The 21825-nt window shown below is 42.8% G+C and overlaps 2 protein-coding genes across 12 annotated transcripts in view; both read left to right on the plus strand.

The window, feature by feature from the left end:
- Window positions 1-15381, plus strand: part of TAMM41 (TAM41 mitochondrial translocator assembly and maintenance homolog) — a 32897-nt gene extending 17516 nt beyond the window's left edge. For 2 of the 10 annotated variants that reach the window (XM_030502182.2, XM_030502173.1), the window contains one exon: window positions 5692-6870. In XM_030502182.2, the coding sequence (XP_030358042.1) occupies window positions 5692-5768 (77 nt within the window). In that variant the 3' untranslated portion in view covers window positions 5769-6870. Of the gene's footprint in view, window positions 1-5691; window positions 6942-7725; window positions 7862-8262; window positions 11877-13626 lie in introns of those variants that run through there. The other 8 variants (XR_003993867.1, XM_030502181.1, XM_030502174.1 and 5 more) reach the window with 8 other exon arrangements.
- Window positions 1-21825, plus strand: part of VGLL4 (vestigial like family member 4) — a 98803-nt gene that overhangs the window by 2525 nt on the left and 74453 nt on the right. Inside the window, exon 1 of one of the 2 annotated variants that reach the window (XM_030502185.1) lies at window positions 18768-19057. The exons of the other annotated variant lie outside the window; for it this stretch is intronic. The gene's annotated coding sequence lies outside the window, so the exon portion shown is untranslated. Of the gene's footprint in view, window positions 1-18767; window positions 19058-21825 lie in introns of those variants that run through there. 2 annotated transcript variants of the gene reach the window in all.

Consider the following 21825-nt stretch of genomic DNA (forward strand, 5'->3'; position numbering starts at 1 on the left):
CATTAGCAGCAGAATTCAGGATTGGTCTTTTGGGGTTACTCACAGATGATGTGCTGAGGGAAATGAGTTAGATTTGGAAAAGGACCATTTCTGGCATTTCCTAAGCTCTGGATGTCATCTAATGAACGCAGAGCTTGCCTGCAGAGATCACCTTCCTGAGCCACCCTGGCTGGAGGAAGGGAGTCCTGCAGCTTCACATGGCCTGGGACTGGGTCTGACGTGTGCGCTGCAGCCGGGCTAGCACAGGCACAGCCCCGCGTCCCTTGTGTGGGCCTGGCCGGAGCTGCCCTGCTCCGCTCGCTGAAGGTGGATGGAAGCACAGGAATAGTGTTTTTGTAATTAAAATACTACTGCTTTTGGTGTGCCTACATTGTAGTGCACATCAAGGAAGAAATTAAATGTAACTGATCAGGCACGTGGCCTCGGCGTTTTTCAGATGTGTGTTGGTGTGATCATCCCTGGGATGGAGGAGGGATGGCTTTCCATGGGGATAAGGCTTGCTAGAAGCTTTTTGCATGTTGTTTGTGGGGATTTTTTTTCATGTTGCTCTCCAAACATTTCTGATTGAGTTTATGTTAAATCTTGCTGCATCTTCTGATGATGACTTTGTGCCCAGTCTGTTTCCTAATGTAAAGGTTGGTCACTAGAGGGCAGGCATTAATGCTGAGCACCTCGCTTTGCCATTCCTGGGGCTCTGATCAGCTCCTATTCATATAGATAGACATGTACACAGACAAAACGTTGTGGTTCCTACATTGAAAGTATTTGCTTGACTCATGCAAGGAACGTGTATTGTAGGAAAGTGTTGAATTTTGAATGTAATCCCTAAGGATACTGCATTCCTTTCTTCATTCTTTAACCAAATCTTGTCTAATGTTCTGTTCCCCTAAGACTTATTTTCACACTTTCTAGTAGAGACTTTAGGAAGAGTGTTATGGCTCTGTCCTTCTGTGCTGCTGTAAAGAATAGTTGCTAAAATAAGAGAATTACAAAAGAGATTCATGAAAATCAGTGGCTCCACCAAATAAGCTCTGACTATTTTTTCTTGCTGTTCCTAGTAACTGTACAAATACTTTCGTCCTGAGTCTGCTTTCAAAAGAATTAGTTCTTATTACATGGCCATCATTCTTTTTGAAATGTAATGGGGGACACAAAATGATTTCCTTGGCTGATGGTTTTATCTTAACAGCAACAACAACTAGAAGTGCAATGCCTACTCTCTGGTTGTGGCATGATAGACCAATGTACAGCCTGTTAGTAAATGAAATGTTAAATGGGGAATACTCATTGCTGAGATGGCATGCTGTGTATTAACATTACTGGCAAGGAGCACAAGCAAAATAAAGAATTTCAACCCATTTAGGAGAACTTTTTTCATCTTTCTCTGCCAATGTGGTTTTAGAGTTGAGCTCAAGCTCTGTGTTTTTGTTTGTTGTTAAATGCCCTATTTAGTTTTTGAAAATGTGCCTATGCATCTCCTCCAGTCTGTGGTGGGATTGCCGCGCTGTTTCCCATTAGGGATGGCACCATCATTTGATTTATTTTCCCACATAGCCAGAGTCTGCGCGGTCTTTGGGAACTAGAGTTTGAAGCTCTTATATTTAGCTCCTCTGAAGGAGACGTTGAACTTCTTTAGCTTAGATTTCTTTTTTGTATCTTACTAGAGGAGTGCTGCAGGCTTGAAAATTACTTATAAATAAGACACTGAATTAAATCATCAGTTGAAGCAATTGTTCAAGATTCTTTTAAGTTAGAACAAATGCTTATAGCTGCTCTGAATAACACTTGTTTACTTAGAATTGGGATGTTAATATACTGTGTCTTCAAGGAGTTTTTCTTAACTATAAGGAGCAGTTTTACATATCAAATACTCTCTAGATTTGTGATAACTGCTGTCTTCATCAGCTGCCAGAGCAGATACTGCATGCCACTGCACTCTAAATGTGTAAGAAGTTTGCATGTGCATGAAACACTAACAACATATAACTATTTGCCTCCACATGGCAGTTCTTCAGCAGTATATGCATTAGTCTTTCTTCTCAAAAGCAAATCAAGAAATATGCAAAGATCTATTGGGAAACTGTGGGGGACTTAGAGCCAAATTACTGTCTTACAACTCTGACACTTCCAAAAAACCGAACATGGATCATTAAGTAAAACCAGATACAACTGCTGTTTACTCTGAAATGCTGTGGTCTTGATTCCATGTGCATTATGTCTTTGTTCTGTTAGCATACAGTGGAAAAATCTAAAGGGGAGGTGGAACCACCAAGTCATAGATTCATAGCTGAAGTAGAAAGACATTTTCATGTGGTCCAACTGCTTCAGATTCTGAGACTGCGCCATAATTACAACCATTAACTTTTACTACAGATGTGACTCATCACCCTGAGGGCTGCTTTAAGAAACCAGCTGTATGTATAAACCTGTATTTTGCTTTGTAGCATGATGTGCTAGGGCAGAAATGTAAGCATTTATTACATAAGGCTCTGGTGGGTGGAGTTGAGGCGAGTGCTCCTGCAGGGGGAAAATATGGAGGAGAAAAACCTCTTTATGTGGAGCTGCTGCAAGAGGCAGGGTAAGTTGGCAAGCTGATAGAACAAGCTGACTTGCAGGCTGCAGTGCCAGCACAGTTAATTACAGTCCTGCAGGGCTGTATCAGCTGTCTCACTGTTGATTTGCCACATGCTGTACTGCACTTCCAGCAGTACACTGGCTTTGTTGGAACAGCAGAACATCGGTTCTGGCAGAGCAGCTCCAGCATGCGAGGGGCTGTATCCTGCAAGGATAGTACTGAGGAGACTGGACGGTAATTTTCAAGGCTGTACACTTACGTAGTTTTGACTTTGCAGATTGGAACCACTTCTCTCATCTGTGTGATCTTCTTGAGCTCATTCTGGCCTTATTCTACAACTGGAATTCTTGCACTGTGTGCAATTTTAATGCAGATATGTGAGGTGCTTCAGAATTTACATGATTATTTTCTTGTTAGTTGAGATGCTGTAAAGAAAAGTCCATTGTGAGTTCGTTAGTGTGCTTGCTTTTAGCAAAAACCTATTAAATATAGGAAAGTTTGAGCTTACATGTGGGATGTACATGGTTTTGTACGTTGAAAGTATATGTATGGATGATTCCTTACAAAAGGTACAGTTGAGTTTGTTTAAATTGCAGTTAGAGACAGAAGTGCAAAACTGATTATGTACAGCATATTTGTTATGATAGGCTTTTTGCTATCCATCACGTTCCTTCAGAAATGGAGCATGCACTTTTCCTTATTGCTGCATACTCATTTGACTTCTTGTGACTCCAGACTGCTGATGCTAAATGCATCTTTCACTTAAAATATTTAATCTTAATTTGATTACTTTCTTAGGTCTTTTCAAAATCAAATATTATCATATCCTTCCCCCTTCCCCACCCAATAAAATGTCCATTGCAGCAGATGGCTAAACATGGGTCGAAGCTACTTGTTTGTTCAGGAGATCTTCCCTTGTGTTCTGGTATGTCAGGCTGTGACTTTTGGCTAAATTGCTTCTCTGCACTTTTAGCCAGTTTTGTCAGGCAAACAGTGTTCTAGTCAATATAAGAAAGATTGCAGTAAGTATAACATACTGTACTTCTTAGTCTGTGCATGTAAGTGTCAAAATGAAAGCCGTTTGTGCAGCATTAAAAACTTGCCTTTTCAGTTTTGAATTTGTAAGGGTGTGATTAGACTGTTGTAATCTGAAAAGTCACTCTGGTTTATGATGTTGGGTTTTTGTTTTGGGGTGATTTTTTTAATCAAAAAAATCTGGAAGGAGGAAAACTGAGTAGCACCACTGGTTAGGATGTCTGAACCCTGTTGAAATGCCAAGACTAATAGCATTTTGGTTTTTAAGTTTCCAAATACTAAATGACTAAACCCAGCAAAAGGCTCTGTCTTTTTTACTCTCTGTCTGTAAGAAAAGGCTCATGTCTGGTAGAACTTGAGACAGTGTTTAGCTCCAAGGGTACACTATAAAGATTGTGTGGGAATTGTCCTTGGTCCCTTTCTATCTACAACTTGTAAAAGCTTGGAGGCAATGACTGCTGCAAAATCCTTCTGTAGCTTTACTGAAAGTGAGAAATGCCTGCCTTCATTGTAGGCCTAGTGTAACAGTGTGGTATTCACCAAAGCTCCCTACTTGTGGGCTACTGCAGTGTGGTGCTAGAGCATGACAGCTATTCTGGCTTCACGTGAGGTTTATTGTAAACAAGTGACAGGCAGGTTACTTCGAAGCAAAAGTGGTCCAGACAACATCCATGTGGCAGGGTATTCACACTGGCATCCATTGTATACTTCTCATACTGGCAGTGTTGCCAAATTACAGTTGTTTGTCATCATCTTGTTATTTTTGGTTCTTTCAGTTCACCTGCGTAAATGCCTTATTAATCTGGTTTTCCATACCCATCATCATTTCAATATTATCTCATTTTATCTAGGGACACAGATGTCATTTTGTTACACAAGTCGAGCAGTTTTGTCCTCTTGCAGATGTGCTGCTGTTCTCAGTTATGAAATGGTAGCTGCCATTAGTTAGGATGAGGCAATAACAAAATCGTCAAGGAGGTTATAATGTACTTCACAACTTGTTGAAACAACTTGATTTCCACCTCAACAGTCAGCAGCATATATCATGTGAAAAAAAAAAACCCAATTATTTTTTAACTCAAAAGCCTTTGCATAGCAATGCTCTGGGTTGGTACGTTTAATCAAGATTGCATCAGCATGATGCTTCTCAACTCTGTGTAGAATTGCTCTACAAGAAGGCAATCAAGTGCTTAATGTATAGCATCAATCAGGGCTAACTAAAATCTGGTTACCAGAAGAAGTTGTCAAAGTAGGATTTGGAACTATAAAGCTTGTTGTCTACCAGTCATGCAGAGTTTGCTTGTCTTGCTTGAGAAGCCTGTTCTTTTGTCATGGTTCACCCTTCTCTCTCCTTCCCCTTTATCCCTTCAGTAATATTTTGGCTGCACAGCTTTAGCATAGCTGTGGTTCTTGATTAGGCTTCATCTAATCTACAGAATCTGGTGGTGGGCTTCTGTCTTAAGAGCCAAAACGCTTTGACAGCTAGGTGGTTCTCACAGACATGGCCAGCTCATTAACCTGCACACCTAACAGCCTGGGTTTCTCTGGATAGTCCTGCTTGGGTCCTGCTGTGGAATATAGTCTGTCAGGTTGCTGGTGTCTGTTACCAGGCGAGAGTGCAGCCTGACAACCTACCTAGCAGTAGGTCAGAAAGGGCTTGGAAAGCATCACATACTGGTTTGGTGAGGGTCTGCAGCAGACACAGGTGGTTTAAAAACCTTCCTATATTTAGCATTTAAGAACACTGATGTAAATTAGAAGTTCCCCTCTGTACTAGTTCAGAGTTTTATCATCACTCTCTACATTTGCTAAACCTTGGTCATTATCTATACAATGTGCTTGTATGCACCTTTGTCAGGCCTTCAGGATGAACCCACCCTGCTTTGCACGCCTTGATACTATGAAAAGTATTTCTCTGTGTCATTATTCAGTGTTATGAATGTGACAAGAAGCTTATTTGCATGTCTGCCTGATGGATTAGGCTGTCATTCTTCTAGGGAAATACTGTAGTAAGAACCTTATTTTTGGCAATCTTATTACAATCTTATGTCTTTTTTTTGTGTGTGTGTTTTGTTTTTTAGGGGTAAAGAAATCTGTAACTTACAGTATGAAGAAATTATATAAAATGACAAAGGGATGGTTAAGGAAGACATCTTGAGTCTTGACATACTGTGTATGGGTAAATAAATGGTACTTTTTCTCTAAATATATTGCAGATGTTGCTTTGCCTACTTGAAAAGATGAAGGTGTATTTAAGAAGTCTGTTCTAACAATTTACATGCCCAATTTTAATACTGAAAGAGGACTTTTGTTAGTGGGGGAAGGTTCCATGGGGATAGGGCAAAGGAATTATACTCTGTACATACTGCAGTGAATTGTAGCTTGGATTTTCAGAAATCAGATTGTACATGTGAATTAAAACCCAAAGCCACTCCTTTTCTATGTATTGCTAGCTTTATTTTCCAAGCTACCCTCAGGCTCTTTCAAAATGTTCACTGTCCCAGTTTTAGTTCTGCCAGGGACTTGTGGAACTGAAGTCCATTGACTTCCATTGAGTTTTAAGTAGATACGAAACTGTCCTCTTAAAACACATTGTTTCTGCACGTACAAGTTCAGCATTAGGATTCTTCTGAGGATGCTTTCTGGGTGCTTCCGCAGGGTGGACTTCAGGAAAAGCCAGTTTTTTCTCAGATGTGTGACATGCTGAATCTAAAAACCCTTGACAATGACTTTCAGTGTGAGAAAGAGTGTTTGAAATGAGCGGCTTGTCACGTATCAGATCCTTTCATTAAAATTGGATATTCTTCTCAGTCGAGGACAACTGCCCAGCTCACGGCTGAGCACTGCCAGAAGTGTCCTCATTGGAAGGAAAGTCATATTTTCATTGACCTTCAGGACCTACTTGTGCGGAGTTATGAAATGTGTGTTGTTTGACAGAAGATACTAAGTCCTTTAAAGTTTATGATCAAAAGTACCTATTATTTAATTGATTCCTTATTATGGTTTTCCTGAAAATACTGTCCACAAAGATAAAATTTGTTCTCCCTTAATTCAATTAGCTAAACTAAAGAAAACTGGATTTGTACGTAACATGTTACATTAAACATGCCATTAAAGAATGGACGTTTCTGGCAGTATGGATGTGCTGACACAATAGATCTGGAGCATCTGTTGTAAATAGAATATTTTTTGCACTGAGTCGGGTGGGTTTGCAAATTTTGGATGTTTTTCTTAATAAAATAAATGGAGAGAACATTTTACTTGTGAGAGTGTCAATGATAGAAATAATTGAAAGGTAAAAAATGGAAATAAAATGTATTGTTCCTGATCAGCATCTCTTTATTTCTGGTGTATTATGTGATCCGTAGGGCCATCTCTCAAGCTACATTTGTTTGAGTGATTTCACTTTCAAAAGAAAATACTGGAATCAAATTGGCTGCTAATGATTTCCAGGGAGCAGTTCAAAGCCTAAATTTAAGAAAGACAGCAAATGTATTATTGTGTGTAACATGACTCAGTGAGGCTTCCTTCAATCACAGGGGACCTTTTAAATGTCATTTTTAAAATATTCGAGTTTCAAGTGGCAGAATTTGAAATGAATGTGTCCCTCATTCCCATTTTTTTATTTTCTTGGAAAATACTGTTACTCTTCAGTAGTAACTTTCTAAGGTCACAGGCAGATTCCTAATACATTGCTTTATCTGTTGATGGTAGATCTAGAATTTGTAAGACAAATCCCCTCAAATGCCCCTTTTCTGATAGTAGGAGGCTGATTATCCTTTCTATGGTGGCATATTCTGCATAAGAAGTGACTTCAACTAGAGAACATTTGTAGGTACAGCACTAACACTCTCTGTCGTTAGAGAGGCCAAAGTCCCCAGTGTGAAAAGTTTCTATTTATAAGAAATGGAGCTAGGGAATTTAAGCCACTGCTTAAATTAAATTAACCTTGGGTTTTGGCTGGATAGTCTAGAAGTCTCTTATACAAAAATATACCCTATCCACCTTAAAATTAACTACATATGTAGAGAAGACTTGAAATAGCATACAATTTTTTACGTTTCAGCATAACCTCTAGTAAAAAGAAATCTGAAATCAGATGTTGACTTACTTAGGTGTGCGCGGTGGAAAACTCGTAACAACAGAGAATACTGATCCCAGTGGTAGAAACAGACCCCAACAGATACAAATGAGCAGCACGAGAAAAGATTCAGGATGGAGTCACGACCTTCTGAATGAAATAGTTCCCAGGTAAGAAGTGCAGTGCTGGCAGAACTGCCTGGTTTAGTCATCTGACGAGGTAACAGCTTGTATTTTCTGTCCCAAATGAAGTACGTTGTAGGGGAAACTGCACATGGGCAGGAGCATGGACAAAAGACTCATTTTTTTTTTTTTTACACCAGTAATTTGGTGTTATCAAAGTCTTAATGGGGTCCACTGTATTATTTGGAACTGTGAAAGTCTTGGGATACAAGAAAACTTGGAAACTGAAATTGAGAGCACATCATGTACCATCTCCTTGTAGGAAACAAGACCATTTCAAAAATAACCCTCTGCATGAACAGTTAGCAGCATGATTTATTTATTCTTAATGTAACTGAATTTTATATGTTCTGGGCTTTCTTTTGTAGTTGTGTTTATTTGCTTTTAAGGCTGTGTGGGAAAGGGTCTAAGTGGACCTTACCTCCATCTAACAGAGAGGATGCTCACTACTGGTGAGGATTCATCCACGACAGATTCAGTGAGATCACTCTTAGTGAAACTGTATTTTTCTGTGTGGGTTAATTACATTCCTGTAATCAACTTCTGGAAAATGAATACTGTCAGCAGAAAAATATAGCTGCTTTTTAAAAAATGCCAATTGCTGCACACTGGATTGTTGGAAATCTGTTCTATGTTCTGAATACATTACCAGACAATGAAGGCTAACAGCTAAAATCTTACTCCAAGTTTTGCCTCATTTATCTTCTCTTTATGTCTGTAAATGAAAATGTAACTATTGCATTTTTGTAATTCCCAGAATTCCTCAAGGATGCAGACTTTCCTACAAGAAAAAAAGGACATCTGTGGTGCACAGATGGAGCAAAAACTTATCCATAGAATAAGCAATACGACCAAATTAATTACAAAAAGTAGGCAGTGGAAAACGAGACACTCTTACCTTTTATTAGCTCATTCCTTCTTCCTGTAATAGTGTGGCTAAGTGGAGTGGCTAATGCATCATGAGCCTTACTGGGAAATAACAGCATTGAACAAAACCATCCTGACCAACCTGTGCTGTTTTCAAGAAAAAGGCGAGGATAGGGCTCCTTAAATCTGGTTAAATAACAGCACCACAGGATGTGAAACCCCTGGCTCATAAATTATAACTGCTTCAAGCACTGGTTGAGAGAGATTGTGTGTCATAAGATTGCCCAACATCTGGTTGAGAATTCTTACTAACAGGGCATTTAATCACATGCTTGACTTAAAATGCATACATTGCTACTGTTATTGAATAGGTCTGTCATTCCTTTCTAAGAGTAATGGCAACATACAGCTTGGGCTTGAATCGACAGAAGTTAAGAAAGAAAATAAAATAGTGTGATGTCTCAGTAAATTGGGCACTGCTGAGCCCCTCCTGGGATGTGGCTCCAGTATAAGTGAAGGCTGGATGCTAACAGCTCGTTCCCTTTGGTAGTTCTTATTTGTTACCCTGAAGTTGTGGCTGTTTTCCCTTTTATTCAGAGTACCTTGGAGATACGTGTGTACCACAGCTTTAAACAGAATATCCTATGAGGATATCTCACATCCTGAGAGGCTCGGTGTTTCTCCTGCTCTGCAGTTCCTCACTGCTAAGTTTGGGGATAAGCCGTAGTTAAATGTAGAATTTCTTTACATGATGAAATGCAGTTGTAACTCTAGGGAAGCATTTAAAAAAACAGCTTTCATTTCAAAGCCATTAGCAATACGGTTCATGTTCTGAATATTAAAATAAGACTCATTTAGAAGCGGTTTTGGTGTTTCAGAAGGTGCCTGCTACTGCAATGGTGGTTCAAAACATTGGAAGTCAATTACAAGTCATTCTGAAGTGTGAGAATGAGTTTGCCTTGGCTTCCGTAGTGAAACAGTTGTCTTCATTCTGAACCTTGCAAGCTAAGCAAGGGCATTTGTTCAAGAAAAACGTTCTTGTAGGAAACCCAGGACTGTACTGCTTGCTGTTTAGCAGCTAATTAAACATTTTTATGTACAGCAGATGCTGCATGGCGTCAAACCCTCCCAACCTTTAAAGTGCTTGTCATGCTGCCTGTGGACCGGTTCTTCCCATTGCAGGTGTTCCCGTACAGTTTGTAACCTGAACTGGCCGCGTCTGTCTCTTGCGTGGCTGAAATACCCATTGCATATCTTGATTTGGCTTTATGAACTTGCTTTGTGTATAGCAATATCATGGGTCATTTCTCGCTCTTTGGAGAGAGTTTTGCAAATCCCAGTTTAATAGTTCCTCGTTTACTCCATCTGTTGATCCGCTGCCAGCATTCAAGTCTGCGCAGTAAATCTTTGTGAGACATAAGAAAGTCCTTCCTCATCATCCATATAGGCTGAAATCTTAAACTGTGTTCTGTAAATCATTTATCTCTGTGCTTTTTAAAGAGTGGCCTACCTTTCCCCTTGAGGCCATTGGTCTTGAATGTATTTATTTTTCTGGCAGAGCGCCATGAATGAATCATGGCCTGGAGCAGCTTACGGTCTGAACTCCGCTCTATTGTTAACCTAAAATACTTCATGCAGTTGTTACAACGTTTTGCTATGTAAAACTTTTAATAGAAGAGAGATTGATTTCAGACTTGTTAGTTGCTTTTGAAGTTCCTTGGCACTATGTGGAAATGATTTCTTATGGTCATACAGCTGTAATCCACTAAAACAACTAGTGATTGTTGCACGGGAAGTTAGTACATGGGAATATGTTACCAACTCTTTGTTGTAATGAGGTGTGTTTGTCCTTTTCACAACAAATAGTCACTTTAGCTTTTCATTCCATTTGTACCTTTCCTGTTTACACCTTCCTGCTTCATTTCCATACTGCTTTATTGTTTTATTGTTTCTCTTCTTGACTTAACTCTCAAGTCTTTAATTCTGTTCTTCAGACATTCCTCTTTTCTGGTTTGGCTATTCCACAGTGGATATTGTTTCATGCTGCATCCCCTTTTTTCCTGTGTAACAGTGCTTTCATTAAAGGCAACCAGGCAGATGATTTATTTCTTGATGTCTTAAAAGGCTTCTTTGTAATGAAGAGCCTGGACCCAATCAAACTACTCAGGATTTCCGTAGGTGAGTCAGCAGCATGGGCCTTGCTGGCTCTGAGGGTAATAGTGCCAGTGGAGTATGTAACTCATCTCTTGCTTCAGAGGGAATAAACCAGATGACACAGGATGAATGGGAAGTCAAAGTCTGACTGGATACATAACCATAGATTCTGGTTTCCACTCCTCTTTACAGTCTAATCTCGGTATTGTGTCCCTTTGTGAGCAACCCATTTGGCTGCTGCTAAACTTATGATCTGGGGAGAGCATAAAACTACCAGCCAGGATGCTGACTTCCTCCATCAACATGCGTTAAGATGTGTTCTTTATCACTTGCTCATTTCCCCTTTTTCCAAGTATTTGAGCAGTGAGTTCCTCCAGGTGGCTGCTATGTGGCCCTTCAATGTCAGCTCCATTGGGCGCACCAGGCTTTGTTTCAGCAGCAGAGGCCGTGTTTCTCACCTGTGCTTCAGTGGGGTTTCTCTTTAGGTTTGATTGACCTTCAGTGTCAGTGAATTTGATGAACAGATGGAGAGCAACAGCTGCAACCTTACCGTAAATGGGGTGCCTCTAGGTAGCATTTGGCTGAGCATGTGCAATCCCTTTCTGTTGGGGAGCTGGACTTTACAGTATCCCACAGCTCCCTGATGTTTCCAACAAACACCTTTGTCAAATTGGGAAGAGAAGGATGGAGCTAGAGGCCGGTATTCCTGGGTGGCTTAGGGAACTGAACTGTAGGGTCCATGTTCTTTAAATCGATGGAGGTGGTAATGCTAGAGCCTGTTCTGACTTGGGAAACTGTAGAATAAACATAGCACTTGGTGCCTGTCCAGTCGAGGGGGACCCAAGCAGGGTGGTGACTCATGCCTTTTCCCAGCAATTACTTTAAAAATAGAATTGAAATTGAAATATGCTTTGCAGGTCAGAATGTCAGGTCAGTGTGTGTCTGATAGTTTTTCGTGGGTAAGGTGTTGACAGAGGACAAAGCATTCTTCATTTTCAAATTCACTTCTGCTGGCCATATAATCTGAATGTGTGGAAAATGAATTTTCTTTGTATTATCTACTGCAGGAAGAAGAGCTGTTACCTGTGTAAAGCTATTTTCAAGTATATTTTTGAGTGAACAGCTGCTCTGCCACTGCTGATACTGTAGTTTCATACAATTTTGTAGTGACCTTATTTACCTGGTTTTCTAGATAAAAATCTACAGTGCAGCTGTTAACTGATCCTGAACTTAATGACTGCTTTAGGGAGTCTCTTACTGTTGCGTGTTTTAACCTCTTATTCAAACTTCTTAAATCACAAATGTCAAGAAATTGATTAGGTTTTAGTACAGGAACAGGAAGCTTCAGACTATACATCCTGGAATTGTTCATGAAAACTCCCCAAAATTTCAGTTACATCTTTAGTCTCAGAACTTACATGTCATTTTTACCTTCAGAATCCAGCGTTCTGCCCAAGCCTTTCCATTAGTGGCAGATGGCTCTTTTGACAGTTATGCACATACTTTTTCTGAGATAATGAAAGTCATGCAGCTGCAAAGACCAGTATTCTGATCTGCCTGAAACTTCACGCCAGTGTAATGGCTATAGAGGATTCTTCCTGGTTTTAAATTTGGTAGAACTGGATTGTGAGGAGTTTGCCCCCATAAGGGACTGTCTTTAAAAAATAAGAATAAAAAATAATTCTAAAAAGTTATCGTAATACTCTTATTGTCCTTTGGTTCCTTCACTTGCCTTGGTTGTACTGAGAGGCCTTCTTTGACAGACTTGAGCCTGATGTTTAAGATACCTCCCCTACTCAATTAAACAAGCTAAGTAAATAGTTTAGTTAGCTAGCTCGTTTTGGCTTTATTAAACTCATTTGTCTGACTTCTCTTGCATGGAAGCTCTTTAGCTCTATGGTGCACTTGGTAAATTTGAAAGCTTCTGTTCCCACACCGTGGGTTATTTTTTTAAATCTCTGCCTGCTGCCAAGGTTTCTCCAAAGCTCCTCTGTTAAAATTAGATGTGCAGCATGGGAAGGGGGCAGTGTTTTTTGGGTTTGTTTGTGGTTTTGGTTTTTTCTTTTAATGTTGCCATCTTCAAGTTGTCTTGTTCTTAGGCACTGATGAAATGTCTGACTCACTCCCTGTACAAGACAATAGTGAGAGCCAAGAAGTATGTAGCTTCTTAGAATGCTCCAAGCAGTGGTGCAGGATTGGGAAGAGCTGACAGAAAGCAGCCTGCCAATGTCTGTCTCCTGATGCTGTCGCAGAGCTTTGGCACTACAGTCTGGGGCAAGGCTTTTTAAATCCAAATGATTTTCACAACAAAATCTAGCCAATCTTCTGTTTGTTTCCTCATTGCCTCCTAAGTCTGGTATTGGGGTATACAGCCTAAATGATGAGGCTGTGCACACTCTGCACACTCATGGTCTGCTCTGACCCTGCATTTTGTCAAGTAGTTGTCTGAGTCAGTAGCAATTTGATAGTTTGAAAGTGAGTTTGTACAGACAGCAGTCGATGATGAAACTACGTCACTGTGCTGTAAGTTCGTATGACATTTTAAAGTGGATTATATTTAAAGGTTGTACTTGCATAGATGCTTTTAAAGTAAAGCATCTGCTTTCTTCTGCTTTACTTTTTGTTAAGGATGTGTCTCCTCTGTTCCTTGTCTATTTGTGCCTGATTTCAATGGGATTCTTTTTCTAACGTAAAATTTAAATTGAGTGTGTTGTTTGTATTAAAACCAACAGAAAACCTCCCAGAACCCCAGACCCTTCTACCCTCCTGAGTTCATGACTGAACTGATCTGATGGCCGGCCGATGTTCCACCTGGATTAGCGCAGCTGCCCGAGTGGTGACATGGTTCCTGTCCCCTATAAAGGCAGGGACTGCAGGCAGTGAGGCTGTGCTGGGTCACCTCCAGCCTTCTGCAAGCCCTGCTAAAACCACAGTGGTAAAGGCACATCTGGAGACCTGCGGAGACGCCTGCTTGTTCTGATGAGATAACTGACCTTAGTCTAGAAGTCGTTGGTAAGAACTTCAAGTCCTCAGTAATTCCCAATATCAGACTAAGAGCTATAAAGTTGGCACATAGAAACAGTATAGTCTCATCCAACAAATGTGACTAAACTGGATTTTTCCAGTGTGATTCCCTGATGCATCTTTGAGCCAACAATTTGGGATATTCAAAAGGGCTTTAGACAGTCTTCTGGTGTCCGGTTCCTTTAAACAGGCGCGTTACTCTTGTCCATCAACCCACTGCTGGTATCTTTGGTTTAGAAGAAATTCTGGTGACTAAATAACCTTTTCTTACAGCCTTGAAATGTATGTAAATTATGTAGCTTACAGTGAGTTACTATGTAAACTCTGTAAATAATTGCATGTCTAACCATGAACTGCAACCTGTTCATGATTTTAATGATCCCAGTTGCACGAGTTTCTCTTGTTCTTTGTGAAAGTTAGGATACAAATCTAGTAGGGAGTTAAATCTATGGTGTGTGCGTTTACTGCACAAGAAGATGGGGAGAATCAGAAAAAAAAGTGGCTAACGAATAGAATACTCTGAATATTTACCTGCATCTGTGCATCACTGATTATACTGACCTTTCTTTTACACTGAGTTTGTTATTTGGAGTTTTGATGTGAACCAGTTGTGGTCATTTGATTGATGTTTAACAAAACTGTAACAAATGAAAGCCAGTGGGTTATGGCCAAAGGGGGCTTTCAATTTGTTAATCTGATGCTCCTTTTTCCCTTTCGTTTTTTTGCTCAGCTATGTTATCTGTCTTCATCTTATGGGAACCTCCATAGGCTGGAATCTTCCTCTTCTCTGGAACAAAGTGAGCAAAAAGTACCTGTGGTTAAATGTTCTGAAAGAACAGAGTTAGTGGTGTTCATATTTCTGTTTGACTCTGAAAGTATCTCATTGTTTGCTTGAAGATTATGCTGCTGTTATGACCCTGCTCCAACAGAAATTACACTGTCTCTTTTAATCTTCCTTTGGATGATGGGGCAGACAATTATGAAGAGGGCAAGCTTTGTCTTGAAGCAGGTAATAAATAACCATCTCCATCAACTTACAGTTTGGATCAACTTGTCTGTCTGGAATTACTGCAATTTAACACATTATGGTCTAGTGAAATAATAAACTATCTTCAAAAAAATGTAAAGTGTCTTTTTAAATCTTATGTGCCAGTGTTGTGAATTCGGGTGTGTTTTTATATAAGGTAGCTTTGAGGTGCAGTGCAAATGAATCTGGGTTTTCACAGGGAGGAGTTTGAGATTCAGAGTTCAGCAGGATTAACATTGAAGAAAAGATGTTTGCTTGTGGGGCTACGTAATTTTTATGATAAGATGTATTTTGAGATAGGATTTTAAAAGCTGCTGTCATTTGGTGTATATCCAACCTGTTAAGGTAAAACAAGATGTGGATAGATGAAGATATGAGTCGTAATCGAAACAATGACATACTTTATGAAGCCTGTGACAAATAGTGGTGTTTTGTGATAGCTTTGGAAAAAGTTTTTGCTTTGGGCACAGACTTAATCATCTGTGAGCAGAGGTCAGTGTACCTTGGGCTTCTCTTCAGACTTAGGGTAACTTCATGCATTCCTTTGTGTTGTAACAGAAGTATCTGTGTTGCTGTTGTTAGAAAAGCAAAAGTGAGGTTGCAGTAAGAAATTGGAAGAACTCTGATAAATTCCTCTCTCACATGCAGTGACTGCCAGCTGGCACGTTACTTCCTCAGATGGGCATCATCTCTTTGTAGCTTTACACTTGTCTTGTTGATGGACACAACACATGCCCCCTGCTGCTAGTCTTACAAGCTGAAATCACTTGAAAATAGTTCAACAAAGTAAGTGTGAGTCCCTTTCCACATGGAGATCCATGTCTAGTTAATGCTGAAGTTTTTCACAATAGGGAGGCATATCGCTGCTGTGGCCCATGTGTAGGGAGATACTTGCCTGAGGCGTGTTTAACCAGCTGTTGTTATAGTGGAAATGTTTTATTTTCTTAGTTGGACATGGAACACATGTCAGGATTCATTTCAATAATAATTACAAGATTAATGGTTGAGTAGGGTCTGTAGAACCAGGCTATCAGATCACCCTACAGACTGCAACTGCACTTGATACACGGCCTTTTTTTCCCCCCTCCTCTATATTAAAAAGGAAAATAATAATGTTAAAACAAGTTGTGAAACAGTGGTAACTGTTGAAAGAAATGTCTCAAAATATACCCAGAAACGACCTAGCAGCTTTTGTTGCTTGTGAAATCTTGGTGTCTGTCCGTGGAGCTGTGCTGACATGTTGTTCTGCAATGCCCAGTGGGCGCAGGGGATGTGGGCTGTCACACAGACTTGGGGTAGGAAATCCTTGCTCGCCAAAGCATCCTCCACAGCAGAAAACCAGGAGCCACTGCTGGTGCTATCACAAAGAGATGTGGTCACTCAGTCCTGGCTCCCTCACACAGTGGTTCCTTCTCCTGTTGCCTTGGCTGGACTGCACGGAGAATGTCACTCATTTCTTGGTGATGAAGGTGCATGTGGAACAAGAGTGGCAACTGGAGTCTGGCCCAGGATTTGAGCTGGACCTTCGGTGCTCTGCTCGGGTGCCTGGGTTTGCGATGAAGCACTTGTATTCTAGTTCAGGTACAAACCCTCAACTATCTGGGTCAGTTTGTGTTTCAGCAAAGTATGGTTTCACTGGTATCTGAGTCAGCGAAGAGCCTTTGATATCATTCAGTTATAAGGTAAATGCAAAATGAAAAATGAGTTTTAATACCCAGGCAAACCCAAATACACTTCATCAAACAAGACTGGGTTTGCTTTGCTAATGTGTGAGTTTGCCTTTTGAGCAGCTTGGCTGAGCATTAGCATGTGCTGAGTTCAGCAGCTTCAGCAAGGTTTTCTCATGGTGTGTTAGCTGGTAAGAGGTGTTCTCAAAGATTTCCAACGTTTGACAACTTGCGCTTTGTTATGTCTTGTGTTGTGTGTTAACAAGCATTCCACCTAACTGCAGTGCGGCGGTCTGCCCGTGCCAGCAGGGTTCCTACGGGAATGCACAGTGTCTCCATTCCCCAAAAGCTGATGTTCCCTCAGACTCTTCAGCTGCTTAATAAATATCCTGCTCCAAAACACTGGCTGGGAGCTGCCATAGCATATCCAAAGGATCAAAAGCTGTTTTGACCGCTCCTTTTTCAAGCTCCTCCTTGTCCCAGGAGCTCTGTCTCTTTAAACAAAGAAACTCTTCCTACCTCTTCCCCTCCAGCACTTACAACCGGGAGTGGCATGCTTTTTTCTTGGAGATACATATTAAAAAGGTTTGCAATTAGTTTGCAGCAACTCATTGTCCTGATATGTACCAACGTCTACTTCAGATCTTTTCTCAGTGCCTGTGGTTTGGTTTTCCATATTTCACAGTATTTTTCTTTTCTGGTTTATTTTTTTCTTTTTCAAGAATTTATTTCAAGAATGTATTTTTACACTATTATTTTGACTACCATTTTTCCAAATATTAGATCTTAAAACTCCTGTTCTGCTTGCTGGTAATGAAAACATTTTCTAGTAGTCTGTTAATACAGTATCAACTTAAAAAAATAAAGAGTATGGTACTATTTATAAATGTCATAGATGAAGAGTTTAAGAAATGTATAAAATAATGTTTATGGTTGTTATTAGACTATATGCCTTTCGGTTTTTTAGCAACTGAAATCTTTCTATTCCATGTACTGTGTGTGTTGAGTCTAAATCTGGATTTCATTTAGTGTTTGGAATGCACTTTTGGCTAGCTTTTGACAGCCCTGAGATCTCATGACCTGTCCTTGCAAGGATGTGAAAATACTTCAATATCAGTTAATCTTGCATGATTTTGATAGATTTTGAAGTTGGAACTGGGCAGTGCAGGCCCCCTGTGGAATCCGAACCTTTGATGGCCTCATCCCCGTTCCCTTCCTCACTGCCTCCCATGCTTCTTCACTACACCTCTGGGCAAACGTGGGAGCTCCCTCCACTATTTCATATGGATATCTAAGTTTTGGGATCTAAAATAAACCTCATTGGGTCTTGGTACTTTTTCCCCTGAGAGAACAGACAGTTGTGCTGCCATTTATATACCTGTGCATTTATTATGTTGGCGTATACGCCTGTTGCATTGAGAGGAGGAGGAGATGAATAGGAGAAGCACCATGAGCAGAATTCCGCTGCAACTGTATTTTTGTTGCCCTGTGCTCTTCTTGGGTTCCACCACAAACCTGCAACCCTACGGTGCTTTGTGGTGAGGCCCTGGCTAGCTTGTCATCCCTCTGAGAAGTGTCTCATTCATATGTACAAGCTGTCAGATGGTTTAATGTCATGAAATTACTCAGAACAGGCAAAATATTTCAGCAAGATGTGCTCCTAAACTGCCGAAGCCTTGAAAACATCAAACACGCTCCTAGAATCCCAGCCTGGTTTGGATTGGAAGAGATCTTGAAGCTCCTCCAGTTCCAACCCCCTGCCACGGGCAGGGACACCTTCCACTAGAGCAGGTTGCTCCAAGCCCCTGTGTCCAACCTGGCCTTGAACACTGCCAGGGATGGGGCAGCCACAGCTTCTCTGGGCACCCTGTGCCAGCGCCTCAGCACCTTCACAGGGAAGAGCTTCTGCCTGAGAGCTCATCTCAGTCTCCCCTCGGGCGGGTTGCAGCAATCGCAACCCCAAGTAGGAACACCGCGCTCAACGCTCTCGCAGGTCTCGCTCCCCGGCAGCCAGCTCGGTCACCCCCGCACTCAGCGCCCGGGGCCGCGCCGGGGCGGGCACTGCCGCTGCTCCTCCTCCGGCTCCCGGGCGGGGCCTGGCGGCCGTGGTCCCGCTTCCTGCCCGCCGCCCGCGCCGCGCTCTCCCTACCTGCGAGGTTATGATGTCAGCGCCTCATTACCCTAATTATGCTGACCTCATAGCCGGGCCCAGCCAATGGGGCCGCTGCGCTCTCCCCACCTGCTAGGAGGAGAATTCCATCATTCCTGGGATTCCTCCCCGGGCCCGTGCAGCGAGCGGCGCCGGGGCTCGCCGCGCCTGCTCCGCCTCGCCGCCGGGGCCCTGGCCCTGGCCCGGCAGTAAACAAGCAGCTCTCCAGCCCGCTGCGCTCCGCCCGCCCCAGGCACGCCGCCGCCGCAGCTCGCCGCCCGGCCGGGAGCACCCTGGTGAGTGACCCGCGGAGCCGAGCCCGGCCGCCGCCGGGACGTTGGAGGCGGGAGGAAGGGGACAGGTGCCCCGCGGGTGCGGCCCCGCTGCCCGCCCCGAGCGCTTCCCTCGCTCCCGCCGCGGGGCCCGGGCGCTGAGGGGAGCGAGCATCGCCCCGCCGGCGCTGACAGCGGGACGCGCTGCCTGCACGGCCGCGGCAGCCCCGTCCCGTCCTCCGCGCTGCGGGGCTGCCCTGGGCCGGGCACCGCGGCGGTCCGGCAGCCGCCGTCACCCTGAGGGGCCGCGGTGGGGTGGGGAGTGTGGAGTTACCTCAGAGAGCCGCCTCAGAGCCGCCTCAGGCCCGGCCGTGCTGCCGGGAGCACCCGGGCCGCCCCGTTAGCGCAGCGGTTCGCAGCTCTCCCGCGCTGCCGGCCGGTGCCCCCGGCTCGGCCGTGCCGCTGTGCGGGCGGGGGGCCGCGGGGCAGGGCCGTGCCCCGGGGAGGGACGTTGGTGTCCGGGGCTGCGCAGGTAGCGGCGGGAGGCGCGGGGGAGCTGCCGGGAAACACGCCGCGCTCCGCAGCCGCCCGCAGTTACCTCAGGGCAGCGGGAGCGGCTGACTGCCATCTTAAACCCGCACCTCGGCCTGCACGGAGCGCGCTGGGCGCCCCGGAGAGCCGCCGGTGGCACAGGGACCTGTGCGGGGACACCCCAGAGCCAGCCCAAGGGCACTGCTGAGGTGTTTGCGTCTAGTGTGTCCCATGTGGAGAGGCTGCTTCCTGTGCTCTGGAGCAGCGCACAGTCTGTTCGGCCAGGCTGGCTTTATGGTTCCCAGATGTAATCAGCAGTAATTAATTGTCCGAGCCGAGCTGACCGCACGTGGCAGCAGTGCACCCCTGTCCTGAGAGGGGTTTAACACCGTCCCACTGACCTCTGACAAACTCTGCTCCCAGCTGCTTACCGCCTTACTCTGTTGGTGCTTCGGGGTTATCAGGAACAAGAACTAATGGACGTTTTGAAGTTAAACCGCAGAGGAGGCTAGTTGATCAGCATGTCCAGCCTTCATCCTGCAGGGTAGTTTGTCTGATTAGATTTTCTCCAGCTATGCAGTGGGGACTTGTTAGAAGAGCACTCCTAAGGGAGTAACAAACTGTAGGATGTGAGACCTGAGTGAAATTCTCCTTGCAGTGATATTAGGAACATTTAGATCCCAAACTGTATAAAATCTGGCAGCAGTCTGCCTTTCCCGCCTTAATGATACGTAAACTTTTTATTTTAAGGCTTTACGAACTTCTTGGCCTTTATTTGTATTTTTCTATCTGCAAATTTGTGAGGGTATTTCTAATGTTTTGCTTAAATTCCCTACAACTCTCTTTGATACACCAGTTACAATCTTGATATTCAGGTTCAGGCTGCGAGGCTTTTTGGGGAGCAGTTACAAGAGCTGCTTTCAGTCACAAATAAAGCAGCTCTGGCCCGTTAGACTCCTGGTGGAATTCGGGTGTGCCCATGCTATGCATGTGCATTGGGTTTTGAAGCAAACTGCTGAGCTGAAACAGTTGTTGGATCACCAGCGTCCCGGAGGCACGTTGTGGGGAATGGGGATGGCGTTTGGGTGCTGGGTGCTGCGTTTCTAAGCCTGCCTTAGAATGCTACCGCATAGCTTTAACACCCACCGTAGAGTAGGGGTTAGGCCAGTGTTAAGTGCTGAGCACCAAGAAGTGGTGCTGGAAGGGGTGGATTGGACAGTGAGGTAGTATAAAATACAGCCAGTAGCTAAACCAGTGTAGAAAATCACTGACACAGGCCTTTGGGGCGTGTTAACTGAAAAGCGCGTTCACATTATAAAGTGTCAGGAGGTGGTTCTTTAAATATATGTAGCTTTGATAACTAATACGGTATGGAGACACTGAGAAGGCAAATTGCTTTCAGATACATTTGACAGCTTTCTATAATAAGAGGTAGTTTCAGTTCAGTTCTGTTTTCTATGGTTAGATATTTCGTAATACTTTTGCAGCAGAATGTATAACAGAGGATGGACTGAGCAATCTTGTAGATACAAGACATGGTCAGGTTAGACTTCTCCACCTTTAATTTCTTGTGTTTGTTAGCATCTAATTCAAACGCCACTGCTAATAGCATTCTTCTTAGATTGTTACTTTGGTAAGGAGGATTTACGCAACAAGCAAACAAAAAACAAGGTAAAATGCTAAAGCTTTGCTTTAAGCTTTTAATTTTCTGTGTGACAAGTTAAATTGGGAAGCTGTTTCTGCTTGAAGATTTGCCTGTTCAAACACATTTTCCACATGCAAAACAAGCATGTGGAAAAAAACCCAACAAAACCACCAAAGTACTGAATAAATAAATAAATAAATAAACCCCTAAAGTGGTATTTTGAGGATTCCTTTGGCTGAGTAGCATGAATTCACTCTGAAGATTGGAAGTGTAAATGCAGAAGGATGATCAGTGCTACATGCCAATCACACTTAGGGTTAACATTTCACATGGGTATCTCCACAGGGTTTATGTACTTGCAGGGAGAAGCTCTGATCTAAGCACGGTTGAACGAATTTAAACGTGTTGTGGCTGTTGAGGACACATCAAATACAACATGCTTATTGTTACTGTCATTCACAGTACAAATATGCTTTACTCTCTCCTGTCGTAAAAAATAAAAGATGTTGACCTAGTTTGCATCAAGCTGCTGCTTTATCTTCCTTTACTCTGTAGACTCATTGATTGTGTTGATAAATTGTGTCTGGATTTCCTCTTCAGTTTAGCTTTCTTGTAA

The sequence above is a fragment of the Strigops habroptila genome, chromosome 11 (assembly GCF_004027225.2).
Source record: "Strigops habroptila isolate Jane chromosome 11, bStrHab1.2.pri, whole genome shotgun sequence".
Classification (NCBI taxonomy): domain Eukaryota; kingdom Metazoa; phylum Chordata; class Aves; order Psittaciformes; family Psittacidae; genus Strigops; species Strigops habroptila.